Source organism: Podarcis filfolensis (assembly GCF_964270895.1).
Source record: "Podarcis filfolensis genome assembly, chromosome: 3".
Taxonomy (NCBI): domain Eukaryota; kingdom Metazoa; phylum Chordata; class Lepidosauria; order Squamata; family Lacertidae; genus Podarcis; species Podarcis filfolensis.
Window position 1 is genome coordinate 90,641,516 of NC_139606.1, and position 13,325 is coordinate 90,654,840.

At 39.6% G+C, this 13,325-nt stretch overlaps 1 protein-coding gene across 6 annotated transcripts in view; it reads left to right on the plus strand.

Moving 5' to 3' along the window:
• The window catches only part of CDC42BPA (CDC42 binding protein kinase alpha), a 154,569-nt gene that overhangs the window by 130,089 nt on the left and 11,155 nt on the right, over positions 1–13,325 (plus strand). For 3 of the 6 annotated variants that reach the window (XM_083604445.1, XM_083604446.1, XM_083604447.1), the window contains 7 exons: positions 145–207; positions 887–1,480; positions 2,909–3,006; positions 3,558–3,642; positions 5,714–5,837; positions 7,110–7,227; positions 11,846–12,031. In XM_083604445.1, the coding sequence (XP_083460571.1) occupies positions 145–207; positions 887–1,480; positions 2,909–3,006; positions 3,558–3,642; positions 5,714–5,837; positions 7,110–7,227; positions 11,846–12,031 (1,268 nt within the window). The remainder of the gene's footprint in view (positions 1–144; positions 208–886; positions 1,481–2,908; positions 3,007–3,557; positions 3,643–5,713; positions 5,838–7,109; positions 7,228–11,845; positions 12,032–13,325) is intronic. The other 3 variants (XM_083604442.1, XM_083604443.1, XM_083604444.1) reach the window with 1 other exon arrangement.

Sequence of the window (13,325 nt, forward strand, 5' to 3'; positions counted from 1 at the left end):
TATGGAAGTGAATGGTAAGTATTCTTTTCTAATCATTAGCCTGTTGATCTGCTATCTAATTAGCATTTGTCTTCCTTATTAGCCATGTGCCTGCAATTGGACTTCCTCCCCACCCACCCTCTTCTTTTCTTTTAACTGCTGCAGATCACGAAAGAATAGCTCTGGGCAATGAAGAAGGGTTATTTGTGGTTCATGTCACCAAGGATGGTAAGGGAACATGGCTTATGTTTGAAATGTCAGGGGTTGAAATAATAAACTGCACATTTTGTTCTGTCAGCTCCTTCTAGTGCCGTCTTTTATTAGTTCATGATTATGAAGTTGACAAGTCAAACTGTTCTCAGTTCTTTCCGCCTACCAAGAAAGCCTTTCAATCTGTGCTGTGTTGGCGGACTAGAACCCAGACTCAATAACTACTTCCTGAATTGGGATAAATAAGATTTATGTTCTCCATGGCTACCCGCAAATGCCAGGGATGAAGCTTCACCCCAGAACCCTAGCATCTCTCTGCATTATAGGTTCTGGCCTGTGACAAGATTACCCATGAGGGAATGCAGGCTCTCAACTTTTTCTTTTCTTTTTTTTTAAAAGATTCCCTATGTCTTGATTATGGCAAGTGAGGCATAACATATCCCAGCAATAAGAATTGAAGCAGAAAATTACTGTTAAAGCCATAAGAAATAAGTTGTAAGAAAAAGGTTGCTGAAAGATGAGACTATGGTGGCTTGAGAAAAACACCATGTCTGTCTTCATACAGTTCCAGCAAAATGAGAGAGGGAAATAAAAAACACAAGCAATAGTTTGCATTGGGGCTTTAGCACAAGGTAAAATTTCAAAGGAAGAACTGCTTGTTTGCATGGGTACTAACTTAAGTGTTTAATTTTTGCAGAGATCATTCGTGTCGGTGACAATAAGAAAGTGCATCAGATTGAGCTCATCCCCAATGAGCAGCTAATTGCAGTGATCTCAGGACGAAACCGTCATGTACGGCTATTCCCTATGACAGCCCTGGACGGACGAGAAACTGATTTTTATAAACTGGCAGAGACTAAAGGTTGCCAGACGATAGTTTCTGGGCAAGTGCGCCATGGAGCCCTTACCTGCCTGTGTGTGGCAATGAAAAGGCAGGTCCTCTGCTATGAACTAAATCACAGCAAGACACGTCACAAAAAGATTAAAGAAATCCAAGTGGCTGGGAATGTCCAGTGGATGGCAATCTTTAGTGAGCGGCTCTGTGTGGGCTACCAGTCAGGATTCTTAAAATACCCTTTGCATGGAGAAGGAAACCCACATAGTTTGCTTCACCCAGATGATCACACACTGTCGTTCATTGCACAGCAACCAACTGATGCCATCTGTGCAGTTGAGATCTCGAATAAGGAATACCTGCTGTGTTTTAGCAGCGTGGGGGTTTATGTGGACTGCCAAGGTCGAAGATCAAGGCAACAGGAACTGATGTGGCCTGCAACTCCTTCCTCTTCCTGTAAGTTCCTTTCATTATGTTAGTTCAAAGTAGCCTCATTTCTCCTCCTGGTTTGAGAGAACACATGCAACATTGGGATAATATTCAGGTAGTTACTCCCTTCTTTTTCTGTAAGACGGCATCATCAACAGGCTACATGGGGGCGTGATGCACAAAAGACATTTGTAAGAAATAGCTTTTTAAAATAATGTTTTCATAAACAAGACACAGATGTACACATTCTTCCTTACCATTCTCTCCCTCCCACTATAAATTCTCTCTCCCATTTTCTGTTCATCGTTAGTTGTAGTTTAACTCTGGGTTGCATTCAATTTGGTTATACTTAGAGTAGATCCAGTAAAATTAATAAACTCGGCTAAGTTAGGAGCAATAATTTTTGTGGGTCCACTTTAAGTAGATTTAGTTGAATGCCACTCACAGTGTTTCATTTGGCAGGCCTTGGTTAGCAGTTGTCCTCCAAACCAGAGTCAGAAACCAGAGTCAGATTATGTTTTTTGATTCTGCATTGGAAGGCAAGTGCCATACCTGGCCAGATCATTGAATCTTAGCATTGTAGAGGTGGAAGAGACCACGGCGGTCATCTAGTCCAACCCCATGCAATGAAGGAATTTTTTGCCCAATGTGGGCCTCAAACCCACAACCCTGAGATGAAGAGTTTCATGGCAGAATATGGCTGTGTGTTGCTTCTAGAACTATGTATCTAGCATAAGTAGTCCTGTTCATAGCACTGGCTTGTAGTTGTCACGACTAAAGCTGCTTGATATGAATGGTAATAAGCAAATGGCACCATACACATAAAACAGTCCCCCCTGGTATTAGGCATACGTTACTGCTAGGCAAGAGCATCCACTACCAGCAACACTGTTTCTCACCAGTGGTATACCAAGGTTAATGGGAACCTTAACAACTGTGGGTCCCACGACATTACACTGTACAGTTCATTTTTTACACCTGGAAAGTATATTCACAGACCCAGATTTTCAAATACACTTGTAATATTTGTTGCAAGACCCTGCTTTCTAGAATTACCCACTCTTCAACCTAAGGTTCCAGGGTGAGTTACAACAATTAAAAAATAAAATAAAATAAGTTTGAAACAACTTGCAGTCACAGAACTAAGGTGGGTCCTCCCCATCTGAGGCAAAGTGACCGGTTCAAAATGCTATCAATAGCTGGGAAATTGAGATGAATATTAAACCAGAAGGAATGTGATTAGTAAATATTGTCTTGCTTCCCAGTAATAATCAAAGATCCTTTTGTTCAGAATCAAAAATAAAATAAATCTTACCATTTTCTACACAGTCATTAGAAGGATAATAAAGAAATTATCAATGTTAAGCTGTCTACAGAGTCTGTATATTGAGAAGTGACTCTTTTCTAACCTTCAACACAATCTGTTACTCAGACTTGTATTTTATTTCTCCCCAGGTTACAATGCCCCATACCTCTCAGTATACAGTGAAAATGCCGTTGATATATTTGATGTGAACTCCATGGAGTGGATTCAGACTATCCCCCTCAAGAAGGTAAATAGCAAATGATACTGAAGAGCAAACCATTCCATAGGATAGATTCCAACGAGAGTTAAGAGTGTTTCAACCTGTTAGCATATTCAGTCAAATGCAACTTATAAAAGAATTCCCTATCTGCGTTTATCATTTGTTATGCAATACAATTCCTCCTCCCCCTGAAATTCTCATACACCAGTAATTTTTAAAATTATTATATTGAGAATTATTGCATGATCACTCGTAAGGCTTTAGCTGATCATTGTGTTTTTAATTTCTTTTTTTTTTAATTCAAACTGCATCATTTCCTCCATTGAAAAACACCTTGTGAACTTCTGTTTAATATTATGAGCAAATGAAAATGAAAAAATTATACACTATCTCAGATCTTAGGTAAAATGACTCCAGGTTTTTGGCAAAGGTTTCAACACTAATTCACTAATCAGTTTCAGAGTGTGTGTTTTTAAGACTGTTGTTAATTATTGTTCTGCATCGTTAGCCTTTGAGTTTCAGAAATATTTTACTAAAGCCAATATTTACTAAGCTACTCATAACTCATGTGCTTTCAGGTACGTCCTTTGAACACAGAAGGATCGCTGAACGTTCTTGGACTAGAAACAGTGAGGTTAATATATTTCAAAAACAAGATGGCAGGTGAGGGAAAGAAGATTCCTCACTAAAATTAACTTATTGATATAACCCAGGGATGTGGAACCTGTGGCTCTTCAGACATTGCTGGACTACTGTTTCCATCATTCCTGACCAATGGCTATGCTGATGGGAGTTAAACCCCAACAACACCTGGAGGGTCACAGGATCCCCATCCACGATATAGCCCATTAAATATTGTGTATCATTGTTGATTCAGTCTCGTATAAGACATTTTTGGTTGGCCTTACAACCATTTCAGCTGCAATCTGACAAAGACACTCATTCTCTCAGGGTTAAGAACAAAATTATGAAAAAGTTATTGTACCGTGTGCCCTAAATAGCTGGGAGACTATGGAGACTCTAGTACAGCAGCATGATTGACTTGGAAATCTATTGTTATTTTATTCTGGCCTACCACTTGTGATTCGTAGATGTTTTAGGTTCTGCTTATTTTTCCATAAATAAAATGGAAATTTTTATTGCTATTTTCTCAAACTTACAGAATAATTCTCTGCCAAAAAAGACTCCTGAAGCAGTTAACAATAACACCTGCATAAATACAATAAAATCACAAACACAACTACACTTTTTGAAAAACCCAGTCCTTGATCACAACACTAGTTGTAATAATATATATGTTTATTTGGGTTGGTAAAACTTAGTCCAATCAGTATAGTCACCATTGACATTTAAGATCTGTACTGTAAATAACAATGAGAAGAGGAAACAAAAGATTAGAAATTATGTTGGCATATATATTTACCACTCCCTGTCCGGAGTGAAGTGCGAAGATTACATTATCACAAGAAATGAGTATATTTTTCTTTATAAATGTTTTAGAATATTGAGTGCTTATAGAATATTGAGTGTATGTTCCTAGTATCAGAAATTAGGTTATTTATTTACAGAACCTAGGATCAGTTATTTAATCCTAGAGCAGGTTAGAAAAAACAATAAAGCTATATAAAAATAAAAGAAAACTATTTGAAAAGCAAGAAGGATATAATAGTACAACAGCTTCACAACAACCAGTTTGCAATTCAGTATTAAATCAGTCCCATGCAAAACTGGGTGAAGAGGTAAGCTTTTAATTGGTGCCAATTTTGATTTACCTGAAGATAATTTGGTTCTGTCGATCTTACAAAAAATGGATAAACAACAGCAGAATTATTAGGGTTAGATGAAGTGATCTTTTCCTTTTTCCTGCTTAGTGCTAGAATTCAGTTATCTACGTGAGTTTTTCTCAAAGCAGATCTCAAAATCTCCCCCCCCCCAATCATTGAAGCACAGTCTCAAACACCTACACAGGTATTAGTGCAGGTGTAAGGTTACCTACCCCAAATAAATGGAAATGGAAGCATTTACTTAAGCATCCTGCTGTACTAACTTTTCTTCCCCTTCTATCCTACCACAACTTCTTGGATCAATCTCCCTGTACAAGTACCCACTTTGTATCATGTACCAAACATCATTCATTATATATATGCAGCTTTAAAATATAGTTGTCTGCTCAGAAATAAGCACTACAGATTCCACTGAGACTCAAGAGTTAACTCAGTAATGTGTTTAATTAAGCCCCAATACATTTGTTTCCTTTGAAAGGAGGTGACTTGGGAGCTGAGAAGTAGGGAAGAGCTTAACACTTTCCTTATTTGCTGCTGCTGCTCAAAAGATTGCCATCCCTAATCCACTTTGCTTCCCTTGCCCCCATGTTTGAATCTCAGAGGAAGGCTAATTTGGGGCTGGAGAAGCAGTGGGAAGGAAGCAGGTTAAGCACCCTCCTCCCTTTGTACTTAATGTCTCAAAATCGCCCCCTCCCCAACTTAAAAAGGGGGGTGAACTTTTTAAAAGCATGTTTGCATGTGATACACAATTAGCGTTGGATTGCAGTCACAGAAATAGTGTTTTACAGTTTCTTCTTCCTACGTTATTTTTGTGTTTGTTTATATAATTTCCCAGGGGCTCTGTTTAGATAACAACCCAGAATAGGGGAAATACATAGCTTAATACGCTTTTAACCATTTTATTAATTAACTTAATATGGAACCTGCTGGGTTTTTTGCATCTTTCCTAGAGGGTGATGAGCTGGTGGTTCCCGAGACATCCGATAACAGCCGGAAGCAAATGGTCCGAAATATCAACAATAAACGCCGTTACTCATTCAGAGTGCCTGAGGAGGAGAGGATGCAACAGAGGAGGTCGGTATTCAACCTGTACTTGTCTTCTGTACATGCCTGTAGGCCCTGAAGACTTGTTTGTCTGCTGTCAATGTAGTTTTTTGGTTTGTTAGAACAGACATTTGTCTCTCTTCCCTTACATTTACTCTTTGTATATACTTTGTATAAACACCAATCTAAAAGATTTAGTCCATTTAAAATTAAATCCTTGTGCAAAACAATTACTGTAATTTTCTGAATGCATGCCTCCATGTACTGTATATATGTACATTTGCGTGTGCGTGTGTGTGGATATACTGTATATATGAAGACTGATAATAAAATTTTTTACAAAAGAGGATTACATTACTAATTATGCATACGTATTACTTTCAAAGTCTAGTACTTGCTGTTGTACTTTTTGGCAATGCTCATCCCATACTCTGTAACATTCCTCAGTGTTTAGATGTTCTTTATTTAATTGTCCCCTTGCGTGGCTTCTACGTAACAAATGGCTCACCTTGGAAAATGGTGTCTTGGGGTATATGAAAAAACTACAAACCTTTCTGAATATTAAGAAAATGTTTTCAGTAAGCACAAGACTGATATTTCAGTGTTTCTGGCCAAGTGTTCTTTCCATCCATAGACATTTACATGTAACTGCAGGAAAGACATATGTAAAGAACAGAACTTCTTCTCAAATTGCCAAACTTTTCACTGGTAAAGGTAGCTAGATCTGCTTTTCTTTCTGTAAAGCTATTATAGCAGCACTTATTGTATGATTGGCTAGTTTTATGCTTTCTGCTTTTCAAAGATGCAGAGAACTCTTAAAGCATTTAGAATGGCACCTTCCTTTACAAACTCTTAAAGTTATTGTGACAGTTAAATATGAAGGGTAGTGCAATATTCTTCTAATTCTTCTTCTTCTTCTTCTTTTTTCTTCTGTCCTTCACCTCTGCCTCCATCTTTGCAGTGCCAGGTCACCACTGAGCCCGCAACTGCACCTTTTCTTGAATGTTGTCTCAACTCCCTCTCTGAGTCTCAGTAGCCCTATGGACTTTTTACGGGCATGGGCTTTTAAGGCTTTAAACCAAACTTCTGTTCTTCCCGACCCTTTCCCCTTTCATCAGGCTGAGAGCTGGCATAGAATCAACACCAGAAGTTAAAGTTACCCTCCTTTGAAACCTGGCCAGATATTTTTTTTTATTTATGTTTTAAAGTAACTTATATGAATATGTATGTAAATATATATTTCACCATTTTTACGAATATCCTCATGGACAAAATACCTGACCTGGCTATCCTCTCTTGCAGGGAGATGCTACGAGATCCAGAAATGAGAAATAAATTAATTTCTAATCCAACTAACTTTAACCACATAGCACACATGGGCCCAGGAGATGGTATACAAATCCTCAAAGATCTACCTATGGTAAGTATATGAGAGTGTGTCCACACATAGATGTTATTGTTCTATATAGTAGATAAAATGAACATATAGGCATTAAATTGTGATATAAATTGGAGTTGAACAGTTAGAAGGTTTTAATGAAATAAAAGGTGACTTTCATGGGCAGGGGCTTGAAAGTGATAAAAATAGAGAAATACAAATCTTAGGAACATAGGAAGCTGTCTTAAGTCCTTTTCCCATCTTGCCAACTTGTCTGTCCTGCCTAGATGTGACGTTCCAGGTTCTCACACAATAGGTGCTTGGAAAGACCACTTCCTAAAATAAGTTTAACTAGAGATACCACAAGGTGAACCTGTCACTGGCAGTGCCCAAGTTTACTTCCCATAAAGGTTAACGTTTAACAGTTAAATGTCAATGGCTACATCTGTTGGACACACCAGTTCCACAGTTACGTTAATTAATGGATACAGATAAGGAAGTCATTCCACACAGTAACCTCATAGTAGCTTACGCAATAGTTCTTGAATAGTTACAACCATTGGTGAAATGCAGAAATCAGGCTACCTGCCCCTCCCATTTTTTTAATTGTTTGGGGGGGTGCTTTGGTTGGGGAAATTTTTTTTAAGGCTGGTCTGCTTCTTAGTCTGTGTTGTATTTGTTTGGTGGGTGTAGGTGTTTTACCTGTTGTTGGGGTGGGGGGGTGGGCTCTGAGCATTGACCGTATCTGCCTATGAAACGTGACCACAACAGTTTCTTAGATTTCTAAATGTGTCCTGGGTCCCAAAAGGGTGAGTCGCCCTGAAGTTCAGTATTCAGCAAAATAACAGGCTGGGCCAAGTTCTTGCTTCTGTCTGCAGGGTACACAAGTGTCCCACCAGTTTTTTGTTTCTTCTCCAGATCTTCATGTTATCTGTTCTTCCCTGCTGTATATACAAAAGCATTCTGTTTTCTTTTCCTGCATATTTTTCTAAATTATTTGAGCTATACAAGAGGACATGAAAGAAGAGAGAATCACGGCAGGTGCTAAGAAACAGTTCACTGTTTATTTTCTCATATGTGCAGTCAGCAAAATTCACAGCCCAGGATTTATCTGTATTAAGGATTACCCTTTCCTGTGGTCTTCCCTCATGATATATACCAGACACAGAGTCCTCTTCCTCATATTTTCATGATTCTGTAGGTTTCAAGCATCCCCTGCCAACATAGTAAATGACAGCTCTCCCCACATAGGGTTGCTGTGCTGATTTTCCCTGTTAAAAATTTGCCATCATTCTAACTAAACAAGCAAAAGAGGATCCTATTCAAATGCTTGCAGGGACCTATTAGTAAATTATGTTACTTCCTTGGGTCCCTACAATTTTTTTTCTATTAAACTTCAGTAAAAATTAAACATTGTGCCTGATTTATCAGTATGCAAAGACACTATTTCTGTATACTAACCAAGGTATGTTCATCAATTTTTTTGAAGCTAATGGCTTTTAAAATGAATCAACTGCAGCAGATATTTCCATTTTTCCAACAACAACAAAATTAAGCTATTTAGTGCTTTATCAGAGGTGGGAACCTCCAGCCCACAGGTCAAACGTTGCCCACCAGGACTCCCTATTGGTCCCATAAGGCCATTTTCAAGAAGCCACCTCCATGCTATGTGTGAGGCAGGTAAGGGCAGAACATCAAAGGAACAACTGGGGACCCAAAGCTCTCGACTGTTCCTTTGTTCAAGCAAGGTGTGCAGTTTAAAGGAGACACACAGAGGGGGATGTTTGAAGGCATGTTCCCATCGCATCAGCTGCTGGAACATGTCTTGCTCAAGGCATTCAAACTTGGGAAGCATGAAGGAGCAAGGTGGGGGTGCCCTCCAAGTACATGGGAGCCTGCCTCCAATCTCCTCCCCCTTCACTTTTCCTACAAGCCTCTGTGGCTTGAAGGACAAACAGAAGGGGGAGGATGTCTGAAAGCCCTTTATAAACATCCCTGCCCAAGGATATTTAAAGAAGGGCTGTTTGAAAGCCCCATGGTTTGCTTTGAAGTCCTGACAATTGGGGCTTCAAAGAGAGGCATCACCTGAGGTCACTGATGTCAGGTGATAGGCTGGTGGGTGGCCCTGCCCACCTGTCAACTTCAGCCAAAAAAGGATCCTGAGCCCTGTGGTATGTGAATAAGCCATTGTTTGAAGTTGACTTATTATGAAACTTTCCAGAGTTTGTTTTAATGAAATGCTACACCGAGGTTCTGTAAAAGTGAAACTAAACCCCATGGAAGTCATCATCCACGTGCACAGGAAGAGGAGGGGAAATTGTGTGAGCCCGATTCATTACTCAGGCTTGTTCAGGCTCATCTGCACAGCACTGAACCATGGTTTAGTATTACATGCAAACAAAGCCAGTGTGTAATGTGATACACCGTTTTCCTCCCTGATGAGACATACAACTCTGGTGATGGTCCATCTTCCTGTTTGTGTATATGCAAATTATTATTCAATTATTATTGAATAATTGGGCTCCATGGTAGCAGCAAGTAGGAAGCAAGAGTTCTTCAATAAAGTATATTAAAATTAACAGCTGGTCCTTAAGCAAAATCTCCTACAGGATTTTCCTCTTATATGGAAAACACTGAAATTAGCACATGATTTCATTTGAGGGTACATGTAGGGAAACTGATGTGTTTGTGAATGCTCTAGTAAAAAAGGGTGTACATTCAGGGTTGTCCCCCCCCCCCCCCCCGGAGTATCTAGATGTTTGGATGACTGGTACATGAAGGAGGATAGAGCCAAAAACATTAGTAACTCCTCCCCATACTGTGTTTCCTTGCAATCAAATGTTTGCAGTTGTTTCGTTTATTAATAAGAAAATGGGAGTAGGGTTTTGCCACCAGCTATATTTTTTCCTTTGTCTGAAGAGTACCATGCTAGGGAAGGTAGGCTTGGATTTTATATTGCCATATTTTTATTCTAGTATAGCTGTCCCCAGCACACTGAGTGCGGGATGTATTCTAGTGCACCATTTGGAAACAGGGCTGTTATTCCCAGTGGTGGGGATGCCTACTGAAAGTGGCGCTTCTTAGGAAGATTAGCTGCATCAAGATATGTGAGATCATTGTATGTTTGCAAGAGATGATAATGAAAATTGCTCTTAATTTGTCTGACTGTTTTAGTCCTATGATCATCAGTCACGTTGAGTTCAGTCAGACTTGCTTCTCTGTAGACATGTATAGCATTTCACTGTTAATTTTGTGTCAGATCTTCGGTCTCTTCGGGTTACGTTCCATTCACTTCTTTGTTACAAATTAATTCAGGGAAAGTTTATTTTTCTAAGATAGTTTTAAAGGCAGTGGTGTTCTTTTTTTAAGAAAAAGAAAAACCCCATACACTTAAGCATCTAGCTTTTTACCACTAGATGGAGCTGATTTTGCAGGGTAAACTGTTATTAAATTGTGTATTGAATAAATGACGTTTTAAAATTCTACAAGGCTTACAGTACATTTATATACAGATACAGGAATACATAAGGAATATCAGGAGCTGCTTTATACTGAGTTGGACATTTGGTCTATCTAGCTCAGTATTGTTTACACAGATTGGCAGCAGTTATCCAGGGTTTTAGTTTACCTGTGTGGAAAAAGATTTATTTTCTTTCTTTTTGTGATGTTCACAATTTTTCTTTTTGTTAACTAAGGGGAATGAAAGGAAAGGGAAAAAGAGAAAAAGCTATAGATTCATAAATGTAAACGTTATTCAAAAACTAGACCACATAAATCTGGGAGGTGTACACAATGGATAATAATACAACAACTACTTTGTCATCTAACCTGCAACAAAAAAGGTACATGAAGTCCTTGACTTGGCCAAGGCCTAACCCATGACTAACTTAAATCTGTAGGTTTAAAAAGGGTCTGTTCTGAGTATGACTTAGATACCACACAATTTTTTCCATTGTACAGTAGAATATGTACATCACATATTCTCATGGGATTGAATTGGCTGTGTGAGAATGTCTGGTCCTTTGTATACCATGTACGTTAAGCCCACTTGTGTGTGATGGGACTGTGAAAGTAAAGCCTCTGCAGCCTGACGTACCTGTGCTACCCAAGGTGTGATGCCATCATAGAAGTCACTAGTAACACATCATGCCTTTTTCAGTCCATTTGCTAATTCAAGCAAGCTGTGAGCAGGTGAGTTTCCAGTGAAGCTCTACTCTGAGTAGCACAGGTGGTAGGGGGAAGGAGGGGACAGGATTTGATCAAAGGTGAGCCAGGAGGGAAGAATTAACTGTGATGTTTGTAGTACATGTCAATGTCTGAAGGCAGGAGAAGGGCATATGCTAGACTGCAGTTCACATGCCACTGCTCACTCTCTTCAAAATAGTAATGAGTACTTTGGAGAGCGAGATTCTAAAATACGATGGTGGTTGTGGTTGTGTATGTACAAAAGCAGTCTCTGGAAATGGGTCAGGCAGTATGCAAATGATAAATATGCCTGTTGATTTACAAGCCTCGTTTTTAATGAGCATATGCTCCATGATTTGTATTCCTAAGATCACAGATACCCTCCCTCATTATCTCTTTCTCTTTCTCTGTCTCTTTCTCTGTCTGTCTCTCTATCTCTCTCTGTCTCGCTCTCTGTATCTCTCGTCTTTGATAGCCAAGCTCCCCTTATCCACCCTCTCATCATCACTCCCATCTCATCTCTTCTCCAAGCAACTTCGAGCACATCTATCACATGACTGTTAACTCAGCAGAAAATTTCCTCTCCCGTGATTCCATAAACCGTGCATATTCCCCACCTCTACGCTCTGTCCCTCGTACACCAGCCTTTATGAATATAAGGGTATGAATTGTTCAGCCAGGTGTTCCTGCTACTAACACTGTGTGGTGTTCCTTCTTTTTTGGCCTGGCTAATATCTGGCAAGATTTCAGCTTTGCAGTTGGCTTCATTTGTGTCTGGATCTTTCTTTTTTTCCTTTTGCTTCCCTTCAGTTACATTTCTCTGTAACCCCCAAATGAGGGGTGTGAACTTGGGCAACTACCAAAGTAGAAGTCCTTGACCTTTTCCCAAAATTACTAAGTATTCAAAACAACTTTTGCAATCCCATTAAAATTCTCCAGAGATTTTCACATGAGTTTCCCAGTTCAAAGGACCCACAGTGAGGAGACTGGCGTCCTAAAACATGTTTGGTACATTGCGCATGCCTCCCCACAGTCCCCTTGTCCACTGAGATTAGTAGATTCATAGGGGACTTGAAGGAAGCCCAGTGGTGCATCTCAACAGGATTTATGTGATAATTATGGAAAGCTTGTTGCTGTATCCAAAGACTTACACCTGTGGCTTTTCTTTGCAACAGACAAGACTTAAACAGTTGGATGGAAATTTGGCTGCATGCCAAATGACAAAATGAGGCCTATGTATTAGAGATAACCTTGCGTATAGTGTTGGAATTCTGCATTTCAGTATGGTAATAGAATTCTGTCCACTTAATAGAAACATCAATCTGATCTGATTTACATGACTTCTGCCACATTGCCCATGTACATACATGCTGCTGTACAGGGTCCTATAACAAAAAGAAAACCCTGTGCCCTGCCTTGAGGAGTTTGCAGTCTACATTCCAACTTTGTGGAGGCAGCAGAGGGAAGAAAGGAGAGATGGAGGCATATATATGTGCAGACGCAGTCTTACATACCTTCTTTTTTCTTGAAATCTTAGTCTTTTTCTTGAAATGTTAGGTGAAGGCAAAGAGCTTAAGGCAGAGACTTACCTGGGAGATGGAATTTGAGCTGGGATTGAAAGAGAGGACAGAGAACTCCTGCGCCTTGTGGATTTGGGAAGGGAAGGGAGGTCCTGATAAAGCAGGACTGGAGAAATGGGGGCGCCATTTAAGGGAGCAGGAGGCTGTGCCTCTTCTTATTTCTAGTTAGGTCTGTAGAAGTAGGCTCTTGCTCTGTCAAGTGCTTCCTAAAAATGTTTTTTTATTTGTGGCCTAACAATCCTGGTCTAAAGGGAGGTGTCTCACAAATCTCTCCAATCCCGAACAGAACAATAAGGCTGAGCAAGTGGCTGAGCTTCAGGTTTGTTACCATTTGTGTCCTTTCACATGTAGCTCATCTAATTCTCCTGCCAGCAA